The sequence below is a fragment of the Ovis aries genome, chromosome 18 (genome assembly GCF_016772045.2).
Source record: "Ovis aries strain OAR_USU_Benz2616 breed Rambouillet chromosome 18, ARS-UI_Ramb_v3.0, whole genome shotgun sequence".
NCBI classification, from domain to species: domain Eukaryota; kingdom Metazoa; phylum Chordata; class Mammalia; order Artiodactyla; family Bovidae; genus Ovis; species Ovis aries.
The window spans coordinates 54,370,927-54,394,404 of NC_056071.1; the positions used below are offsets into that span (position 1 = coordinate 54,370,927).

General features: G+C 45.7%; 1 protein-coding gene across 4 annotated transcripts in view; it reads right to left on the reverse strand.

Moving 5' to 3' along the window:
• Positions 1 to 5,895: 5,895 nt before the first annotated feature.
• FBLN5 (fibulin 5) overlaps positions 5,896 to 23,478 on the reverse strand; it is a 92,466-nt gene continuing 74,883 nt past the window's right edge. For all 4 annotated transcript variants that reach the window (XM_012098939.5, XM_012098938.4, XM_027957332.3 and 1 more), the window contains 2 exons: positions 21,515 to 21,710; positions 5,896 to 11,298 (listed from right to left, as the gene is read on the reverse strand). In XM_012098939.5, the coding sequence (XP_011954329.1) occupies positions 11,137 to 11,298; positions 21,515 to 21,710 (358 nt within the window). In that variant the 3' untranslated portion in view covers positions 5,896 to 11,136. The remainder of the gene's footprint in view (positions 11,299 to 21,514; positions 21,711 to 23,478) is intronic.

Here is a 23,478-nt window from a genome sequence, read left to right on the forward strand (position 1 = left end):
TGATAGGAGATGGAGCCCAACAGGTGGGCAGGAACCAGATCATTGGAAAGCTTTGTCAATTACATTTAAGAGTTTGAACTTTATTCTATGGAAAGAGGGTGGTCAGTAAAGACTTTTAAGCAATGGACTAAACAGCCTTCTCTCTAGAAAGATCAATTTAGATATAATGATCTCTTATGTGAACATCTCAGTATTTTTCTTGATGCCCATTTCTCTCATCTCCATAGACCACTTCCAAAGTGATCTTCCTAAAAATAAGACCATGTCCCTTCCCTAATTAAAAAGCAAAACAAAATAAACTAAAAACCCTACCATAGCTTCCTATAGCAGATGGCAGCAATTCCCAAACTCTAAGGAAAATTATCCCTGCAGATGTTGATGTTCTGGGGAAAAAACACAATTCCCTTGGAAATAAGTTTCATTCACTTTTATACAATAATTAAACAGTTGTCCTTTTCATTGTAGGGCTTCTCAGAGGCTTTAATTTTCAAGTGTCAATTGTGAATCTTTCTAAAAGGGATTCAGAATTCAGATTCCCAAATCTATTAAGCAGGTGATCTCTTCAGTCTTGGAGCTCTATTGGCATCTCCATGGACTGGTGTTCTGTGAAATTCTGGCCTCTACATAAAGTCTAAATTTATTTAGATGAGCCAGGCCATCAATGATGTAAAAAATTTCATAGCTGTCTGCCATACTGACACCCCTGAATCCTCTGCCCCAGCCACATTGGTCTTTTCAGTGTCCTTTCCTTCCTATGCTTAGGGATTTCTTGGTCATCCTTTATGCTGTTGTTCAGCCCCTGAGTCACATCTGGCTCTTTGCAATCCCCTAAACCACAACATGCCAGACTCCTCTGTCCTCCACAATCTGGAGTTTGCTCAAATTCATGTTGATTGAGTCAGTGATGCTAATCTAACCATCTCATCCTCTGCTGCTCCCTTCTCCTTTGGCCTTCAATCTTTCCTAGCATCAAGGTCTTTTCCAATGAGTCAGATCTTTGCATGAGATGGCCAAAGTATTGAAGCTTCAACTTCAGCATCAATCCTTCCAATGAATATTCAGGGTTGATTTCCTTTAGGACTGACTGGTTTGATCTCCTTGTAGTCCAAGGGATTCTCAAGGGTCTTCTCCAGCAATGCAATTTGTAAACATCAATTCTTCAGCGCTCAGTCTTCTTTAGGGTCCAACTCTCACATCCATACATGACTACTGGAAAAACTATAACTTTGATTATACAGACCTTTGTCAACAAAGTGATGTCTCTGCTTTTTTAATATGTTGTCAAGGTTTGTCAGAGCTTTCCTTGCAAGGAGTAAGTGTCTTTTAATTTCATGGCTGCAGTCACCATCCACAGTGATTTTGGAACCTAAGAAAAGAAAATCTGTCACTGGTTCCACTTTTTCCCCTTCTATTTACCATGAAGTGATGGGACCGGATGCCATGATCTTAGTTTTTTTTAACTTGAATTTCAAGCCAGCTTTTTCGCTCTTGTCATTCACCTTAATCAAGAGGCTCTTTAGCTCCTCTTCACTTTCTGCCATTAGAGTGGTATTATCTGCACGTCTGAGGTTGTTGGTATTTCTCCCGGAAATCTTAATTCTAGCTTGTGATTCATCCAGCCCAGCATTTCACACGATGTACTCAATATAGAAGTTAAATAAGCAGGTGAAAACATTCAGCCTTGATGTTACTTCTTTCCCAATTTTGAACCAGTCTGTTGTTCCGTGCCCGACTAGTTCTGACTGTTGCTTCTTGACCTGCATACAGGTTTCTCAGGAGACAGGTAAAGTAATCTGGTACTCCCATCTCTTAAGAATTTTCCACAGTTTGTTGTGATCCACACAGTCAAAGGCTTTAGCATAGTCAATGAAGCAGATGGTTTTCTGGAACTTCCCTTGCTTTCTCTATGATACAATGAATGTTGGCAATTTGATCTCTGGTTCCTCTGCCTTTTCTAAACCCAGTTTGTACATCTGGAAGTTCTTGGTTTGCATGCTGCTGAAGCCTAGCTTGAATGATTTTGACCATAACCTTGCTAGCATGTAAAATGAATGCAATTGGATGGCAGTTTGAACATTCTTTGGCATTGCTCTTCTTTAGGATTGCAATGAAAAACTGACCTTTTCCAGTTCTGTGGCCACTGCTGAGTTTTGCAAATTTGCCAACACATTGAGTGCAACACTTAAACAGCATTATCTTTTAGGATTTGAAATAGCTCAGATAGAATTCTGTCACCTCCACTAGCTTTGTTCATAGTAATGCTTCCTAAGGTCAGGCTCTAGGTGAGTGACCATACTATCATAGTTATCCAGGTCATTAAGATATTTTTTGCATAGTTCTTTTATGTATTCCTGCCACCTTATTCTCTTCTGCTTCTGTTAGGTCCTTGACATTTCTGTCCTTTATTGTGCGCATCCTTGCATGAAATGTTCCCTTGATGTCTCCAGTTTTCTTGAAGAGATCTCTAGTCTTTCCCATTCTATTTTCCTCTATTTCTTTGCATTGTTCATTTAACAAGGCCATCTTATCTCTCCTTGCCATTCGCTGGAACTCTGCATTCAGTTGGATATATCTTTCCCTTTCTCCCTTGCTTTTTGCTTCTCTTCTTTACTCAGTTATTTGTAAAGCCTCTTTAGACAACCATTTTTCCTTCTTGCATTTCTTTTTCTTTGGAATGGTTTTGGTTACTGCCTCCTGTACAATGTTACAAACTTGCATCCATAGTTCTTCCAGCACTCTATCAGATCTAATCCCTTGAAGCTATTTGTCACTTTCACTGTATAATCATAAGGGATTTGATTTAGGTCATACCTAAATAGTCTAGTGGTTGCCCCTACTTTCTTCAACTTAAGCCTGAATTTTGCAATGAGGAGTTCATGATCTGGGCCACAGTCAGCTCCTGGTCTTGTTTTTGCTGACTGTATAGAGCTTCTTCATCTTCAGTTGCAAAGAACATAATCAATATGATTTTGGTATTGACCATCTGGTGATGTCCATGTGTAGAGTGGTCTCTCAGATTGTTGGGAAAGGGTATTTGCTATGACCAGCATGTTTTCTCAATAAAACTTTCCATTTTGTATGCCAAGGACAAACTTGCTTATTATTCTGGGTATCTCTTGACTTCCTATTTTTGCATTCCTGTCCTCTATGGTGAAAAGGACATCTTTTGTCAGTGTTAGTTCTAGAAGGTGTTGTGTGTCTTTGTGTGTGTGTGTGTTAGTCATCCAGTTGTGTCTGACTCTTTGTGACCCCATGGACTGTAGCTCATCAGGCTCCTCTGTCCACAGAATTCTCCAGGCAAGAATACTGGAATGAGTACCCATTCTCTTCTCCAGGAGATCTTCCCGACCCAGGGTTTGAACCCAGGTCTCTCACATTGCAGGCAAATTCTTCACCATCTGAGCCATTAGCGACGTCCTGTAGGTCTTTGTAGAACCAGTCTTCTTTGGCATCGATGGCTTGGGTGTAGACTTGGATTACTGTGATGCTGAATGGTTTGCCTTGGAAGCAAGCCAAGATCATTTTGTCATTTTTGAGGTTGCACCAAGTACTGCATTTCGGACTCTTTTGTTAACTATGAGGGCTACTCCATTTCTTCCAAGGGATTCTTGCCCACAGTAGTAGATATAATGGTCATCTGAATTAAATTCACCCATTCCCTTCCATTTTAGTTTACTGATTCCTAAGATGTCAGTGTTCTTGCCATCTCCTGGGTGACCGTATCGAACTTACCTTGATTCATGGACCCAGCGTTCTTGGATCCGATGCAGTATTGTTTTTTATAGCACTGGAGTTTACTTTTACCAGCAGACACATCTACAGCTGAGAGTTGTTTCCACTTTGACCCAGATACTTCATTCTTTCTGGAGCTATTAGTAATTGCCCCCTGCTCATACTCAGTGACGTACTGGACACCTTCCATTCTGGGGGGCTCATCTTTCAGCTTCATATCTTTTTGCCTTTTCATACTTTTCATGGGGTTCTCACAGCAAGAATACTGGAGTGTTGCCATTTCCTCTTCCAGTGGACCACGATTTGTCAGAACTCTTCGCTATGACCCATCCATCTTGGGTGGCCCTGCATGGCATGGCTCATAGCTTCATTGAGTTACACAAGCCCCTTTGCCATGACAAGGCTGTGATCCATGAAGGGGGTCCTCCTTTAAATCGCAGCTAAGTCTCAACTCCACTGTGAAAAGGGGGTGTATGAGAAAAGTTTGCTAAGATATAGGTGGATCTGAGTAAAGGTTAGTGTCCATAAAACTGCAGTATGTTCTTTATGAGAATAGTTTGGATGAATAATTCTATAAATTGTGAATCTATGAAAAGTGCTAAACTACATTTTACGAAGAATGTTGAGTTATTTGTTATGGGCGAAGAAACTCCGGTCTTTAGAGACAGTGCATTGTCCCGTGTTTAAACAGACTCCAGTTTTTCCCAGCCTCTGCTCCTGACTACATGAAGAATATAGGCACCATGACAAGATGGACGAGGGACAAAGAGAGTGCTGGAAAGATTTTTTTAAGTGAATTTCTGGGAATGAGTAGGGGTAGCCTGGCTCCTGACCAAGGGGTGTTGTTGGAATGAAGGAAATCAAGCCTGGAAGGGAGAAACTGGAGGTCAGAAAAGATCCTGAGAATGACTCCTCATGAAGAACATCCACAGGGAAGACCCAGAATCAAATCACTGGATAAAAATTCTTTCTATTTCGAGGAGGGAAGACAGGAGAAAAACAAGCAAAGGGAAATCGTGGCTTTGCTCAGGAAAGGATGTTCCAGAGACTGGAGAGAGGTTCTGTGTGCTTGGGAGAGAAAAGGAAGGGAGGTGGACAGAGAAGACGTCAAACTATATCCGTCATTTTATACTTTGCCGCTCGGACCCAGCTCTGCTTTCACTGGACAGGACCCTACAACCAACTTCCAACTTTGGGATGGAGATCAAGGGGTGGGAGTTAGGGGACAGTGTGGAAAAAGAAAGAACAGAGGGAAGAGAATAAAGAGAAGAAATGAGAGGAGAAGGAGGAGGGGAATGAAGGATTCTCCCAACCCCAAGCCCACAATCTTACTCAGAACTAAAACGAAGAAACGGAGTTCTTATTTGGGAGGAGGAACAAGAGAAGCCCCATCCTTGTCTCCATCCTTGCCCTCTTCTTCCCATCTCCCAGCCTTCAGCAGGTTGTTGAGGACTCAACAAAGGGGTGGAGCAGAGCTGAGTGAAATCTGGTGAAAGTTACAAACCAGAGCAGCCTTGAGGCAATCTCCCAAGATGGAAGCTTGCAGCTGGAGGGAGTGAGTATGACGAGCAAAGTATTTATTAGCTGAGTATTAGCAGTATGCTGGCTCGGGATTAGCTGGAAGAAGGAACTTCCTTCCCTTCCAGAGCCTACCCCATCTCTCCAGCTGCTCCAGAGGAGCAAACTGCTGCTTTTCCACGTGCCTTATGGTCACAAATTCTTGCAGCACACCTGCAAGCTCTTCATCACTTACTTGAGAAAAGTCCTGGCTTTTTATGATGGAAAATGATGCCATGAGTCTTTAAAAGTGGTACTGAGGGCTCTGAGAAGGTTATACATTCCAAATTTCCAACAGGAAAAAAGCAGGAAGCAAGACGGGCTAGCTCTCCCCACTCTGGCTAGATTCTGAGCTGAAAGGATCCTCTGGACTAACTGTGGTTTTACTGAAAAATGCCAATTATGATTTCAATAGTGCCTTTGCACATAAAAACGCTGCCTTTGCTGCAGTGTTACTGGCCCACAGCTCTGCTTTTCAGAAAGACTGGGAGGATGCTCTGTGGAAATGCCAAGCTTGGAGTGGACACTTCTGTGGGGTCTCTTTCAATGTGGAACTAGAAGGAAACGAGACAAAGTAAGACAACAGAAAAATGTAAGGCTACAGGATCACTGTAAAGAGCTAATTTATTTGCAAATACCACAGCTTGGTTTAAATGATGGGTACTTTCTTGGTAAAAATTGTTAAGAGCAGAGAATGAAGACTGTAAGAGCGATCTGTGCTCCTCTTTACCACAGGGGGTTCAACCCGGTGAGGCGCTCTGTGACAACCTAGTGGGTGGGGTGGGGTGGGGTAGGAGGGAGGCTCACAGGGGCGGGGATATACGTGTAGTTATGACTGATTTGCGTTGTTGTACAGCAGAAACCAACACAACATTATAAAGCACTTATCCTCCAATGAAAAATAAACTTAAAAAAGAAAGGGGCAATCCAAAACAGGGTAAGTTATAAATGGTTTGTACATTAAAGCTCAGAACTCAAGGCATGTGTTTGAAAGTATAGTAGCTATCTTGTGATAGAAGCCAGTTCTGCGACATCAAATGTATTCTCAGTAGAGAGTAAGAGAGCAAGAATTAGAAAGAAGGCTCGGTTGAAACCAAAACAACCCTCCCCAAACAAAAATTACTTTAAAATGACATTCAGCAATCCAGTGACTCTCTGGTGGTCTTAAATCAGATTAATAAATTACCAACTTAAATCTTGATAGATATCATAAGGATCTTAATATTTGCATCTATGCACAATTTACACCTACATTCACCTTACATTATTGCTCAAGAATATTTCAAATTCCTGGGGAAAAAAGGACTGCTAGTCACCCCCTGTCAACATGTCTTTCCCTCTTTGAGAGGACACCAACAACAAAATAATAGATCATTCCTGTGTTGACACCTGTTTTCTCACCCCAACGATCAATTTCACTGATGGAAGCTGGCAAAAGCTCCTCACCAGGAATCATTAGCAAATCAAAGATTCTAACTAGATGCTGTCATTCCTCCACCCAGGGCCAAAAAAAAGAACAAAACACTACCAAAGTAATAAATCTTGTCTCAGTGCACTCCCTTTTGTCCTGAAGCTTCTTGGTTATTATTTTTTTTCTTACAAAACTTCTTTTAGTTATTTGTCAGGGATTGTAATGAAGCTATCAGTGATCTGTTAAGTAAGGGCACTAAGAAATTTGAGAACAAAAACATCAACAAGAAGGAACAATCTGTATATCTGTGACAGGTGATGGGTATTGGCCAATTTCAAAACAATGAAGAGCTTTACTAAAAGTCTGCTTTTTTTCCCCTTGAGATGAAAACATTGCATTTCAAAGTGCATACCCACAGTATGTACCTCATATCCTAGAGAGAGAAAAAATCCAGCCTCAGTATCCTAGAGAGAGAAAAATTTCGGCTAACATTGATTTTGTGTTTCCTTTCAGTGTATTTCGTAACTCCTAAGCAGAGGCTTTTGAACTGTGGTGTTGGAGAAGACCCTTGAGAGTCCCTTGGACTGCAAGGAGATCCAACCAGTCCATCCCAAAGGAGATCAGTCCTGGGTGTTCATTGGAAGGACTGATGCTGAGGCTGAAACTCCAATACTTTGGCCACCTCATGCAAAGAGTTGGCTCATTGGTAAAAGACCCTGATGCTGGGAGGGATTGGGGGCAGGAGGAGAAGGGGACAACAGAGGATGAGATGGCTGGATGGTATCACCGACTCGATGGACATGAGTTTGGGTAAACTCCGGGAGTTGGTGATGGACAAGGAGGCCTGGTGTGCTGTGATTCATGGGGTCGCAAAGAGTCGGACACAACTGAGTGACTGAACTGAAGCAGAGGCATCTTAGTCTAAATTTTAAACACGTGCCTGAGGATGTTCATAAGAATTTTTGCTGTATGAAACAGGTATGTCTTAATAATTATGAAAATCTAATCCAAATCATTTTGTTCACACTGCTAAACTGCATCCACCACGATGTATTTCAGTTAGTTTTGTCTTGGAGGCTGCATCAATCCTTAGATATTCATAAATTTCTTATCGGGACCTCTATCTATCTTATTCATCTCTCTGAATCCAGAAACTGGCCCAACCCAAGTGGACTGGGTGGATGCTTAACCAAACTGTGTTCTCCTCTTACAATGAAGACTTTTTACAAACAAGATTTCAAGTGTTGAGAGGGGGAAAAAGAACAGTTGCTCTTCGGTCATGTCATCTCTTTCTGGGGGACCCTCAGGCCACCCTCTTGGGTTACGCAGATGAAGAGTTTGTACATATTACAGTAAACAATCAGTACACAAAAATACACTGAAACCACCAAATAAACGAAGTAATCAGACCAGCTGAAAAATTTTCACCATCTGGGAAAATAACACCCCAAGCACCAAGACAGTTACCTAAGAAAATTTCTAAGTACGTTACTCAGGCCTGAGAGGCAACAGGTAGGTGGATTCCATGCCAGTTAGCAAGTGTTATGATTGGCAAACCACTGTAAAACTCTAAAACTGCAGTTTAATGGAAACACTGGCTGTCATCCCCAAAGTACATTTCAAGGAATCACAGAACTTTAGAATTAAAGGCAGCTGAATGGAAGTTTTCATCCATAGTGAACCCAGAAGATCAGGTGGTAACACAAGAACTTTTGCAGGTATCCCAATTCTTAATCTGGCATTTCTTCCACCACATAACCCTTCATTCTTCTGACAGAGCAGGGTTCATGTGCCAAGCTACCAGCCCAGCTGAGATGGGGTAGAGCTGATGGGGTGGAGGGTGGGGGGAACAGGCATGGAATGCCCTGATACCTCAAGGTCCAAGGGAACAGCTAGCCCCTGCAAACTCGAGCAGGGGGGCACAGTGCTGAGATTCGAAGAGCAGACTTAACTCCTGGTCTTGTGAAAACAGTAACACCCAACTATTCTCAAAGGGTGGCCGAAACCAACAGCTTTTTGGGTTCTGGGAGCCTCTGAAACTGTTTCCCAAATGTTTGGGGTTTAGCCCTACAGTACATACACGCTTTGCCCCAAGGCATCTTTCCCTTAATTTTTAGGCCCCAGTGTATTTTAAGGTAAATTGATCCCACATGCTTCTGATTCATTTACACTGAACTCATCAGGCTATGTTTGGAAAGAGCAATCTGAAGGCCAAGAAGCCCTTTGAGACTGCTTTCATGTGCCTTTTTTCTTAGAAACAGGAAGCCACATCTTGACATGAACAAATAGAATGCAAGCCCTTGAGACTCAGATCTGGTTCCAAAGGTGGCCCCTCTGAAACCCAAGGGTCCTCAAATCATCAAGACAAGGCTGCCCCTCCTACTTTTTCAGAAGTTAAAGGAAACCTTACCCTCGTGGTGTTATGAGCCTGAATCAGTCCATTCAGAGTGGCTTGGCGCAGAGCTCACATAAGCCTTTGGCATTCTAACTCCACACCCATTCCTGACACCTAGGACTCCAACATGCAAGGGGAGCCCCAGGCCCAGGGCCACCTCCTCTCTCTGCTCTGCGGAGCTGGGCCTGCAACCTGGCAAGTCGATAGGAAATTGCTCTTTTTATCTGAGCTGCAAAACTGGGCCGTTCAGTTGTTGATTGGTTGCTGGCATTACAGTTAACATCACTTGAACCTGACAGAAGGGGCACAGTGGGAAATGGTTCGGAAAGGGTTCCTTTTAAGGAGGAAGGAATTAACATATCCCCTCCAGTGGCTGACCAGAACCAGGAAATGTTTGACTTTGCTTCCTCTCCTTTTAGTATATAAGAAGCCTGAGGTCTAAGTCAGGCAAGATGGGTTTTGGGATACCTGTCAAAAGTCTCGGCCTGCAGACTTTTGAACAAAGCCGTTGTTCTTTGCCCCAACAATTGGTCTCTCAATTTACTGACCTGTAGTGAGGCCAGCAGTGTGAGCTTGGACTCGGTAACAAGTTTGACCTCTGGGATGGGACACAAAGGCAGCTGTCCCAGTCTGTTCTCCCATCTGTGACCTGCTCTGTTGACTCCCTTTAATCCTGCCTGGGGTTCCAAGACTGAAAGGAATCCAGGTCACTGACTAGGAAAAAGACAACAAACTGTACAAGTAACTGAAAAGGTGTTGAAGATAAAGTGGCCAGAGCTTCGTCCCATTTGTCTCCCTCTCTTTATACAATGCACTCTCAACTCCACCTACTCATGAAGTTTTTAAAATTCTTAGGCCCTACCTAAGAACAAGTAAATCAGAATCTCGGGGGGGTAAGGCCCAGGAAGTCAAGTTTTTGTCTTGAAAACCCCACTGGTTATCCTACTACGCCGTCAGGGGTGAGGGCCACCGATTTAAAGCAACTTGAATACTTTCCTGTTCTGGAAAAGTACCTGGAAATAATCCACATCACAGAGGGTTTGATCATTGTCTTCTAATGAAATGGACTAGGATTTGGGGTTGATGCTCTCCTCTCCCTCACTCCCATTTTGTTTTTAATGATGATCATGCTCTCTGGAGAGCTTTTCAAGCCAGTACCCAATAAACTAAAGAGAACTAGAACCAACCCCAAAGGCTGAATCATCTCTCATGTCAAAATGAACCAAACACAAGATCTCTTCAAATATTTAATCAGTTTGGAGACCTCTGCCTTCCAACCCAGTTGGGTAAAAATTCAAAAGAAAGCATGATGAAGGGGTCTTCAAAGAAAACACTGGACTAAAATGGAGAGGAAGCTGGGTTTGGGAAGACAGAATATAACATGTGCCTTATGACCTTTTGAAGGCATTCTACCATGGATTAAAAATACTAATCATCATCAAAATGAACAAGAAAGGATTAAACAGTTATACAAATTTAAGGACAACTAAAACTTCTCTTATGGCTGAAAATACCAGACATGGCTTTGAAATAGACTCTTTGAAAACCTTTAGATCATTCTGTGGTTTCTTTCTATAGCCTTCTGTACATGCAAGAAGCAAGCTAGCTACACCTAGCATCCCCGGGAGCTTCGGGGGGCCTTGGCAAAGAAACAATCAGCGAGAGATAGAGAGAAGGCCTGGAGGAAGTGAGAGGAAGTGGTTCACAGTTTTTGAACGTGGACTCAGACCCCGCAAACCTAATCTATTTTCTTTGAAAACTATGGAAATAAACTGAAGGCCTTGAAAAACACCGTCGATCTCAGGTCAGTGTGCCAATGATAATGCTTTTCGATAACTGTGTCGTAGAAACTGGGGAAGTATGTCCTTCAAAGTGATGGGTCTGTAATAATAGAGGCGTGGTTGGGACTCATGCTGACTCCTCAGGAGACGTTCAGCCGAAAAGGCCTACCATCTGTCTCACTCTCGAGCTCTCTCTGGTTTCTCCGCTTCTCTGTCCCTTGGTGCAGTTGGAGGCAGTGTCAGAGGCTGCGGCCCGGCGCTCAGAACGGGTACTGGGACACATATATCCGCAGTCGAATCACAGAGCTGCCTCTGAAGTTGATGACGGTGTTGACCGTGATCATTTCCAAGTCCAGTTGTATGTCCCGGGGCCCTTTGATGGGGCGAGTCATCACCAGGGTGGCACTGATGGGGCCCGTTTGCTGTGGATGGAACCGGGTATACTAGTTAGAGAAGGTCGGACTGGCTGAAGGAGCCAAGGGTAAGCTTGACTCTGGAAGCTGTCAAACAGCAGCAAATGGTACAGGTGAGCCTGTTTGCAGGAACAGAAATAGAGACGCAGAGGGTGGACACAGAGCGGGGAAGGGAGCTTGGGAGAAGTACTGATATATATATAGTATCATGTGTAGAATAGATAGCGAGAGGCTACTGTATAGCACAGAGAGCTCAGCTCGGTGCTCTGTGATGAACACCAAGGGTGCTCATGAGGGTGGTGGGAGGGAGGCTTGAGAGGGAGGGGATATATGTATACATAAAGCTGAATCAGGTTGTACAGCAGAAACTAACACATAGTAAAGCAATTATACGCCAATAATAAAATTTTTAGAAAAAGAAAACATAATGGTAGAAAGAGTGAGGAAAGCCTTCAGGTGACATGGCCTCTGGGACAGTCACCAAAGCCAAAGGTCACCTCCTCAGAGGAGCTTCTCTGCTCTTCCCATATTAATTCAGGTCCCTGTGACCCTCTGCCAGTGCAGACCCCCTACTTTACCAAGGAAGAAGAGTGTTCATTATCATGCATCATCATCCACGCTATTTACCAGGTCCATGTCTGATGTCTAGGTCCATGCTATACTGGGGATGGGTTTTCCACCACTGAGCCCTCCAGAACCCAGAATAATGCCTGGCACGTGGTAAATGTTCAGTGACTGTGTCTTGAATGAAAGAACAAACAGTTTCCCGAACTATGTGACTCCAGGCTGCCACTTCACCTCTCGGGACCTCCTCTCTAAAAGGAGAGTTTGTACCAGATCAGTAGTTGCCAAGTAAACAGCTCCATAGCACCTGGGACACTTTTTAAACTAACAATTCCAGGGGCCCATTTAAGATTTTCTGCTGTAGTAGATTTTTTTTTGATGCTGCCTGGGGAAGTGTGACCTGTTTACCAGCCTCCAGGTGGTTCCAAGTGCAGCCTCTGCTGGAGCTTCTGGCTGTACACACCACACCCCCTGCCCTGCAGCTTCATCACTCTGTGAATCTATCTCTGTCATCCTGATAACTTCATGTGAGCTTTTTTCCTCCACTGAATCTTTTCCTAAAGTTTTGAAGGTGGTGAGGAGAGAAGACTGACATAAATGAGCTTCTGCTATGTGTGAGCACTCTTCTGGCCACTTTTAAGTACATATTCTGATTTAATCACTATAAAAGCTCTGAAAGGCCTGGCTACTCAAAGTGTGGTCCTTGGACTAGCAGTATCAGCATCACCAAGGCACTTATGACCTCAGCACCCGCCTAAGGCATACTAAGCCAGAATCTGTGTCTTAATACAATCTGCAGGTGATCCATGGGCACATCAACAATTAAGGGGTGCTCATCTAAAAGCACAGGACCCAGTCTAGGGACCCTAGCTGTCATGCTAAAGGTATGTCTCGTTATCCCCTTGTTTTGTTGTTCCTTGTGAACTGAGTCTCCGTAAGTTAAGTCACTGCTTAGGGTCACTAGACCACTTACAGGGACATGGGGTTACATTCCAATGCTTTTGACCACAAACTCGAGGCCTTTTTCACTGTACAACAATCATCAGAAAAGAATGATATGTGTTTTATTTCTCCCTAGCACTGTCCTAAAGGACAAACACTCAGAGGGCCAGTGCAATGGCCAGAGAGTAGGTCCCTGGAAAGGAAATAGCACAAGGGAACAGGACATGCCGGACAATCCCTTCCTACACATTGCAGAGCCCAGCGCTATGTCCAGAAACAAAGCAACAAGCTCTGCAAAATCAAGAAACTTGGCTTGTTTAAAGCCACAGACATTTTAATCTGTCTCCATGAAGGGAGAGCTCCCCATAAAGTTCTGGACATCCCCAAGAGCTGCCACAGGTATGACAAGGGCAGGGCAGGCAGACAGGTGCCACCCAGGTAGTGGGACCTCCCCTGTCCTCTGGGCTATCAGCAGCCTGACACCACACAACTTCCTCTTGGCATCAGCTCCCTCTGATCCCATCAGCATCTGTGCAATTGGCACCCTCTCATACAGAGGATCGTTCCGACTTCCTTGTCAACTCTTGCAAAACCTTGGAGCCCTGGGCTAGGACTTCAGAGGGTACAGCCATACAGGGAAATGGCCAGGGCATTTACAGATCTAAATATCTCACCAGCTTTCACTGTTTGCACAAACAAAGGCCAGGGGTTGAGGACCCTGAGCTGTGGGCAGGCTTGGGCAAGCTGCAGAGAGTTGCAGAGCCAGGGACAGGGAGTGGGACAGCTGGAAACTTCCCAGTTGTTCCTTTGGACTGTCCTTGTAAATGTCTCCAGAGTGTGAGAGCATCACTGCCTCTTCTGTTTGGAAGTAGTCTTAGAGGTCAACCAGTCTGATCCCCAGCAGGGTCAGATCTGCAGTAGCCTGAGAAAGGCCCGCCCACAAGCATACGGAGGACTCAAGTGCCTGCCAAGTTTGCTGAGGACAGATATCACCACTCCTCACTAGGCTTTTAGGGCAGACCCAGGGCATTCATGAAATGGGCCCCCTTGAGAGGCTCTGGTCATTAGTGGACTTGGTGATCACTTGGTACAAAATGATGATGGTGATGGTGGTCATGGTTGATACTCAGCATTTGGCTAAGACTTGGGCTTCCCCAGTGGCTCAGATGGTAAAGACCCTGCCTACAATGTGGGAGACTCAGGTTTGATCTCTGGGTCAGGAAGATTCCTTGGAGAGGGGAAGGGCTACCCACGTCAGCATTCTTGCCTGGAGAATCCCCTGGACAGAGGAGCCTGGTGAGCTACAGTCCATGGGATCGCAAAGAGTCAGACATGACTGAGTGACTGACACTTTCCCTTTCTTTTGCATACATCTCCTTTTTAATCTTTATAACCCTACAAAGTAAGTAGGTTAAGTACATTAGCACATGGTACTAGAGCATCTGACTCCAAAAATCAAGCTTCTAGCCATTAAACTCAGATAAGTTCTCAGTATCTCTCCATTTCCAGACCATCCCAGGCACTTAGTCTACTTGAGAATCACTCCTTTGAATTGTAAATGTTTGCCTGGTTGTTTTTCCCTCCTCTCGTAATGTGGATTCCTTAGGGCAGAAGCCAAGTGTTCCTAAACTCTCAGAGCTGCTTATGTAGTGGAGCTGAATTAACATCAGTGACAGAAAGTGGAGCGAGTCGCGATGCCAGTGAAGGACCCGCAGGGGAGTAGCTTGCAAACAGCCCACCTGACCGTGTGTCTTCTTGGGCCTACCCCCACACAGGCTCAGGTTTGTCCTGAGTCAACCAGTGAGATGGCATTGTCTGACGCAGGGCAAGCAGCCAGGCCACAGCAAGTCAGCTTCCCCTGGTCCCGTCACCTGATCTCCACGCCCTTTGGCACAGATTGTGCCCCGTGACCATGCTCCTTCTTCCTGTCCTAACTGTCCCTAAGTCGCCTGGCCAAAGCCAGTCACCAGTTGTCTGTCCAGGTCTCAGTGGGAGACAGAGTGCCAACGGGGGCTCATGAAAGGGATGTGTGTGTACGTGTGTGTGTGTACCTGTGTGTGTGCATGTGTGGATGTACCTGTGCACATGAGCAATTGTGTGAGTGTGTACATGTGTATGAACAGGCATGTGTGCATGTGTGTGTACATTTGTGGGTATGTATGTGTGTGGCTTGTCTGCTGTGTGAAATGAAGCTCTTCTTAGGAGACTGTAACACCATCAGTGACACTCAGGGTGGCAGAGCCTGAACAGCCATCAACACCCACCCCCGACAAGATGCTGCAGTCCCTTGGGCATCTCCAGCATCTCCAACCTCGCCAGGGCCCAGCAGCCCACAACCTCCTAACAACAGTAGCAGCAGCCACAGAAATGACTCTACCAATACAATCATAATCAGTGCTTATTGGACACTTTCTATTGTGATTAGACGTTAAAGGAGAGTTATTTGTTATCTCAATTTTGGCTGAGACCCCAAAGCTAGACAAGTACTCCGCATCCTAAAGAGAAATGTGAGAGTATGTATAGATACTAGTGGCACACTGTCTGGGTTCTAATCCTGCGCTGGGATTCCTAAGCTGTAAGATCTGGGGCAAGCTCCTTCACCTCTCGGTGTCTCAGTGCTCTCTGTAAAGTCAGGGAGAGCAAGCAAGCTCTAGCAGCGGTCCCCAACCTTCTGGGCACCAGGGACCGGTTTTGTGGAAGACCAGAAGGTGGGGGAGGGTTTCAGGATGATTCAAGTGCATTACATTTATTGTGCACTTTATTTCTACTCTTAGTACATCAGCTCCACCTCAGATCAGGCAGTAGATCCCGGAGGCTGGGGACCCCTGCCCTAGAGAACAGGGCTGTGAAGATGAGAGCAGTGATATATGGAAAATACTTGGCGTATGTCCCGCACCGTACAGGATCAGCTGCCACCGCTCTTTGTGTAGTTGCTCCTGCTGTTGTCATTCAGGACTTGAAGGCCATGGCCCAGCGCCAGATCTGTTTCTCTCTGGCACCTCCAGCCTGTGTAAGTGTATCAGACACACTTACCAGCCCCCAAATCAAGCTTTCAATGTGGCTCCTCTGAAGTTAAGGGTGCAGAGAGTGCACTGGACTCTCCCGGAGAAGAGAGCCCAGAGAGGCTGTGCACCACGCGGGGGGCAGGGGGCTGTGGGGAAGCTGGCTGTTGGTGTCCTGAAGGCCCAGTGCAAGGTCTGCCTGCCAGGGTGAGGCAACACCCACACATGCAAACTTTCTGAGAGAGCGGTTTGGGGCAGCAAGCAGCCAACCAGAGGCCCTTGCCCACACCTGGGAATGGTCAGCGCAAAGTCCTCAGGGAAGTCTTCAAAGAACCGACAAAGCATCCCATGAAAGCAAGAGCATTTGGGTCCCAGAAGAGAGCACCAGGTCCTGCCTACAATGGCAACAAGGGAGTAAGACCCTAGCCCCCCTCACCGCCTCCCTTCCACCATCTGTACCCCCAAAACCCCAGAGGAGGAGCAAGGTCAGCACCATCAGTGAGGAAAGGGGAAGAGGAAGGCAGGAAAGAGGCCAAGCTGGCGGGGAGGGCGGGGGGAGGCGGGGACTTTACACTGAGAGACTCGGTGGTTGGCTTCTACCTAAAGCAGCTGGGACTTCTGATATGGGGGAGAGAGACAATTCAATAGTAACTGAGAGCATCTGTGAATCCGATGGGCTCTGGATGAGAGCTCGCCCAGGTGTGTGCAGGTTCAAGATAGCCAGAGGAGAAATAGAAAGCCATTGAAAGTTTCATCCTGCTTGTTTGATAAAAAAAAAAAAAACAGCTGCTCTGTACTCCAGGCACTGGGTTAAGTAGATGATCTCATCCAATCCCAGAGAAGATACTATCATTATCCCCTCTATACAGATAAGGATGGCTTCCCAGGTGGCACTAGGGGTACAGGACCTGTCTGCCAATGCAGGAGACATAAGACGTGTGTTCAATCCCTGGGTTGGGAAGATCCCCTGGAGAAGGAAATGGCAACCCACTCCAGTATTCTTGCGTGGAGAATCCCACGGTCAGAGGAGCCTGGCAGACTACAGACCATAGGGTTGCCAAGAGTCGGACATGACTGAAGTGACTTAGCATGCACAGATGAGGAAACTGAGGCTCAGAGAGGTTAGAGTGTGTGTCCAAGGCCATAGGGTTGGTGAGTTGTAGAAGGAAATGAGGTGGGTCGGCCTGGCTCCACTGCCCACAACTGCGTGGCCTCCTGAGGCAGGCACTGCTGCTTTGCACAGCGTGGGGAGGGAAACCCTACCTCCTCCTGCAGGGAGGCTGCCTGGCCTCACAGAGCCCCTACACCGGGCCTGTCTTCTCTTCCCAAGAGCAGCCTTTAGGACCTTTCCAACCAGGATCCAGCTTCCCATCCCTAAGTTACTTCAGCCATTCCCAGGGCAGGTCTATGTGCCCTCATCCCCTTTGTGTCATGGCAAAAGGTCAGTTTTCATTCCAATTCCAAAGAAAGGCAATGCCAAAGAATGCTCAAACTACTGCACAATTGCACTCATCTCACATGCTAGTAAAGTAATGCTCAAAATTCTCCAAGCCAGGCTTCAGCAATACGTGAACCGTGAACTCCCTGATGTTCAAGCTGGTTTTAGAAAAGGCAGCGGAACCAGAGATCAAATTGCCAACATCCGCTGGATCATGGAAAAAGCAAGAGAGTTCCAGAAAAACATCTATTTCTGCTTTGTTGACTATGCCAAAGCCTTTGACTGTGTGGATCACAATAAACTGTGGAAAATTCTGAGAGAGATGGGAATACCAGACCACCTGGCCTGCCTCTTGAGAAATCTGTATGCAGGTCAGGAGGCAACAGTTAGAACTGGACATGGAGCAACAGACTGGTTCCAAATTGGAAAAGGAGTACATCAAGGCTGTATATTGTCACCCTGCTTATTTAACTTCTATGCAGAGTACATCATGAGAAACGCTGGGCTGGAGGAAACACAAGCTGGAATCAAGATCGCCGGGAGAAATATCAATCACCTCAGATATGCAGATGACACCACCCTTATGGCAGAAAGTGAAGAGGAGCTAAAAAGCCTCTTGATGAAAGTGAAAGAGGAGAGTGAAAAAGTTGGCTTAAAGCTCAACATTCAGAAAACGAAGATCATGGCATCTGGTCCCATCACTTCATGGGAAATAGATGGGGAAACAGTGGAAACAGTGTCAGACTTTATTTTTTTGGGCTCCAAGGTCACTGCAGATGGTGACTGCAGCCATGAAATTAAAAGACGCTTACTCCTTGGAAGAAAAGTTATGACCAACCTAGATAGTATATTCAAAAGCAGAGACATTACTTTGCCGACTAAGGTCTGTCTAGTCAAGGATATGGTTTTTTCAGTGGTCATGTATGGATGTGAGAGTTGGACTGTGAAGAAGGCTGAGCACCAAAGAATTGCTGCTTTTGAACTGTGACGTTGGAGAAGACTCTTGAGAGTCCCTTGGACTACAAGGAGATCCAACCAGTCCATTCTGAAGGAGATCAACCCTGGGATTTCTTTGGAAGGAATGATGCTAAAGCTGAAACTCCAGTACTTTGGCCACCTCATGCGAAGAGTTGACTCATTGGAAAAAACTCTGATGCTGGGAGGGATTGGGGGCAGGAGGAGAAGGGGACAACCAAGGATGAGATGGCTGGATGGCATCACTGACTCGATGGACGTGAGTCTGAGTGAACTCCGGGAGTTGGTGATGGACAGGGAGGCCTGGCGTGCTGCGATTCATGGCGTCGCAAAGAGTCGGACACAACTGAGAGACTGAACTGAACTGATCCTCAGTTGAATAAATGCTAACAAATTAGGGGCCTTCTCCATGTTCTCCAGAGAGAGAGAGCAAACCACATACAGCTCAAAGTTTTGTGAGTTTCAAGGGTCCCCTTGTCGCAGTAACAATCCAGGCACTAGAGGAAGCTCGCAGGAAGGGGCCCCCCTCCTGGTCACTCACCTGCAGAAGATGACCTTCCTCCCCCACCATCACGGGGCAACTCTTACAAGTCAGCTACACGGGGAACATTTGGATCAAGGGGATTTCAGTAGGTGGTGACCTGGCCAAGACAAGGCCACTTCCTACAGAGCTTCTATTCTGCTGGGGTAAAAACTAAAGGAGCTGACATAGGTGATGGTATTTTAAATCCCTGAGAGGGGCATCTTTGTACCCTATGATTGGGACCTGCTGTGTCTGTACAGACGACAGAGGCCAGATTGGAGAGTGCTGGCAGGCTGGGCTTATGCTCAAGGGGGCAGCAAGCCCACAGGGGCGGGCAGAGGTGGGTTCTGCTGGATGGCCATGGCTGATGGGAACGCAGGAAGGACTGACAGAGACACAGCTCCATCTGTTTCATCTTGAGAAGTTCCTCTACCCTCAACTCATTCCGTCTTTTTACAAATCCCGTGACCCCACTAAACTGTTCTACAGATGCTGGGTCCACAGGTGCGTTATCACATGTGACCTGGCCCTGTTAGAGTCTTGCCAAAAACATATTAGTGAGGAAAAAGACATGATACTCGCTCCTGAGGCCTTTGCTAATCTGTTCTAATCCTGCTTCTGAAACCTCTCTGTTTTCAGATGGTTCCAGCCCCAGAGGCAAAGACTGGAAGACAGGGGCTTGGGAGAGGACGAGGAGAGCTCAGACTCTTGGTTCTTTCACCAGCCCACAGGTTGAAGCTGTGAACTTCTGAGTCCCCCACACGGACCCTGGAGGATCACATACTGTGTTCATTAGAAATGTAGATTCCCAAGGTGAATCATGGCCCCCAAGGGTATCAAGTCCTAATCTCTGGACCCTATAAATATTACCTTATATGGAAACAGGATCTTTGCAGATGGGATTAAGTTAAGGATCTCAACACAGGGGGATTATCCTGGATTATCTGGGTAGGCCCTAAATACAATGACAAGTGACATTCTAAGAGACAGGGGGAGATTTGATACACACAGAAGAGGAGGAGGGACTGTGACAGCAGATACAGAGACTGGAGTGGTGTGGTCACAAATCAAGAAAGACTGGCAGCGCCAGAAGCTGGATTCTCCTCTGTAGCCTCTGGAGGGAGCACGGCCCTGCTGACATCTTGATTTCAGCACGTGCGTGGGTGTGCCAAGTCACTTCAGTTGTGTCTGACTGTTTGACCCCGTGGACTATAGCCTGCCAGGCTGCTCTGTCCAGGGGATTCTCTAGGCAAGAATATTGGAGTGGGTTGCCATGCCCTCCTCCAGGGGATCTTCCCAACCCACGGATGGGACCCACATCTCTTACATCTCCTGCGTTGGCAGGCAGGTTCTTTACCACGAGCGCCACCTGGGAAGCCCAGAGCAGTGGGTGGATTCTAGCACAGTGACAATGATTTCAGACTTCTGGCTTCCAGAAAAAATTCCTGTTGTCCTAAGCCCCCCAGCTGGTGACAATTTGTTACAACAGCCATCAGAAACCGATACACTAGGTCTTAGCCCCCATCTTCTGAAATAAATTCTCTAGAGAGGAAGTTCTGGGATTCACTTTTTCAACAAGCATCCAAATTCATGCTGAAATGTGAAAAACATAGCTGTAAGACAGTGGGCTCCAAAGACATGTGATCACTCCAGAGGCTGAGGGAAATGAAGCTCAATAATAGAAATGGTACAGTATCACATGTGTGTAATTTACAAATAGGCAAATACATTTAGGATGTGTGCTCTAAAATCTGTTCCTGATAAATCCACATCAATTTATCCTGATATGACTAAATCGATGCTAGCCAACCAAACTTTCTACAGTGACAGAAATGTTCTATATCCAAGCTAATAATACAGCAGCCACATGTTGCTACTGAGCCCCTGAAATGTGGTTAGTGCAATGAAAGAAGCTAATTTTTCATTTTGCTTATTTTACTTCATTTTCATTAGCTTAAATTTAAAGAACCATATGGCTACTGTGTTGGACAACACAGGTGGAGCCCACTTCTTTGAGGAATGCCTTGAAGTTCACAGCTATGTAAGTGCCATGAAGGCAGGGATTCGGGACCATTTTGTTCATTGCTGTAGTCAGTTTCTAGAAGCAAATAGTAGGGACTTGATGCGTGTGTGAGTGGATGCTCAGTTGCTTCAGCCGTGTTGGACTCTTTTGTGACCCCATGGACTGTAGCCTGCCAGGGTCCTCTGTCCATGGAATTTTCCAGACAAGAATACTGGAGTGGGTTTCCTCCTCCAGGGGATCTTCTTGTCCCAGGGATCGAACCTGTCTCCCCTACAGCTCCTGCATTAGTAGACAGATTCTTTACCACTGAGTCACCTGGGAAGCCCAGGGACTTGAAAGAATATACATATATAGACATAGATATAGATATGTCTATATCTGTAAATACAACTGAATCACTTTGCTATACACCTGAAACTAACAAAACATTGTAAATTGTCTATACTTCAATTTTTAAAAAATGGTTTTAAAAAATACAAAGAATTGCAGGAAGAAAGAGACCTACCATTGCATCTTGGCCTAATTTCTCACTGCATAGGTAAGGATCCTGAGGCTTACAGAGAGGGAGCAACTTTCTCAAGGCCACTCAGAAAGTGAGAGGAACCAGGACAGTGGAGCCCTGACTCCCATCCACTTTCCCCTCCTGCCTCCACACCCACCCCTCCAAACTGCACTCTGGCCTGTTTCTAGAAGCATACTCCAGGCTAGACGAGAACACCTTGCGGAAGATGGTGACCGCCACTCAGACCCCCTCTTACCCGCATATAGAATTCTCTGCCCTCATTCCCAGACTTGATCTGGAAAATGTAATAAGCCCCAGGGTAGCGGGTTGTTGCTTGCATTTGGAAGATGTCAGCGGGAACAGAGCGTCCTGACACCACGTCCATATCCCGGTACAAGATGGTGAAGGGCTGGTCTCTGCAGCCAGGATTCTCCGCAGGACACATACAGCGGCTGTCAGGAAGGGAAATCATGTGAGAAAGTGGCAGATCCTTTCCAGATGCTGGTTGTGTGCTTGAAACATGGGAAAGGAGGACACCCCATTTCTACCATCCAAATGCTGTGACTGTGGGGGCCCTCTCCTTCTGTCTCTGGCCTAAAAACTCTCCAGCGTGTAGGTGAGCCCTCTGTTTCCTAGAGAACGGCCTGTTCTGGCCAATCAGACAGTCCTGCTACTAAAGCATAAACTTGAGTTGTCTGGTTTTCAGAACACTGGGACATCCTGAAATGTACTTCATGTTGGTCGCATACTTAGTTGGCAAAAGTGTGCTGCATAGCCCTTCACTTCCCAACCATCCATACTCATTGAGAAGCTTTAAAAGTGAGAAATCACAATAGATTGCTGGGTCTTGAGTGGTCTTTTTCACATTTTCTATTGTACTTACCCCAGTCTGTGTGGAATAGAATTGGGTATTTCCTTTCTCTAAACAAAGCATCAGAACTCACTATATACAAGATACATTAGGACACTTATTGCAATGATAAATTTAATGATCTTAAGTTCACTCTTTAATAGGAGAAATAAATCATAGATGCAAATATGTCTGATACAACACATCTCATTTGAAACACTAGTAATAGCATAGTCTAACTATGTATATACTTAACATAGTATAACATAGTACAAAGTTGACTCATTACCAAGGTATGCGTTTTACAGACACCCCTGGATTTATCCTGTATCACTTCCCCCCCCCATCTCTCCCCTCATTCCTGAGATTCCCCCTAGGGGTCCGAGTGCATAACAGGATGAGGATATCTGTTGATCTATGCACTGGAGAAGGAAATGGCAACCCACTCCAGTGTTCTTGCCTGGAGAATCCCAGGGATGGGGGAGCCTGTTGGGCTGCCATCTGTGGGGTCGCACAGAGTTGGACACAACTAAAGTGACTTAGCAGCAGCAGTATGCCTTGGTGGCCAAAACTGGGAGTAAGTTTTGCTGTTTCTGTCACTCTCCCCTGACTTCCAATCCATCTTCAAAATCTATCCGTTCTATTTCTAAAATGTAGTCCAAATCCAGCTACTCCATCTCTGCTGTCCGTGCCCCGCCTCGCTGTCTCACCTGGACCTTGTGACAGCCTCCTTGATGAACAGAAGGCTCTCCCACTCCAACCCATTACACCGCAGGCAGAGTGCCCTTCGTCAAACATAAATCAGATTATGTCTGTATCCTGCTTCAAAGGTTCTACAGTGGCACCCATTGCAACTTGGATAAAAACCAAACACATACGCTAGCCTCTAAATCCTCATGGGGTCTGGTCTCTGTTAGTTTCTCTAACTTCCTCACAGGTCACTGTCCATGTCATTGATGAGGCTGCAGCTTCTTCCTGTCCCTGAAGTCATCAAGGTCACTCTTGTCTGAGAGCCTTAAACACGCTGTTTCCTCTGCTCTTCTACTCTGTTAACATCAACTCAGCTTTCCATTCCAGCTCAAGGGTCATTTACTCAGAGGGGCTTTTAGACTCCCCAGACTAGACCAAGTCCAGCCTACTCTTTCACTTTGTAAATTTCCATTCTTCCTGTTCACAGCCCCTACTACCATCGAGGATCATGGATTCATTACGTGACCATTTGTTCATTGTCTTTCTCCTCCACCAGCTTAAGAACAAACACCACAGCACCTGGCACTGGGCACAGACCAGGAGTTCGACTAACACTTAATAGGTGAGTGTATAAAAAGAATTTTTAGGGCCTTCCCTGGTGGCTCAATGGTAAAGAATCT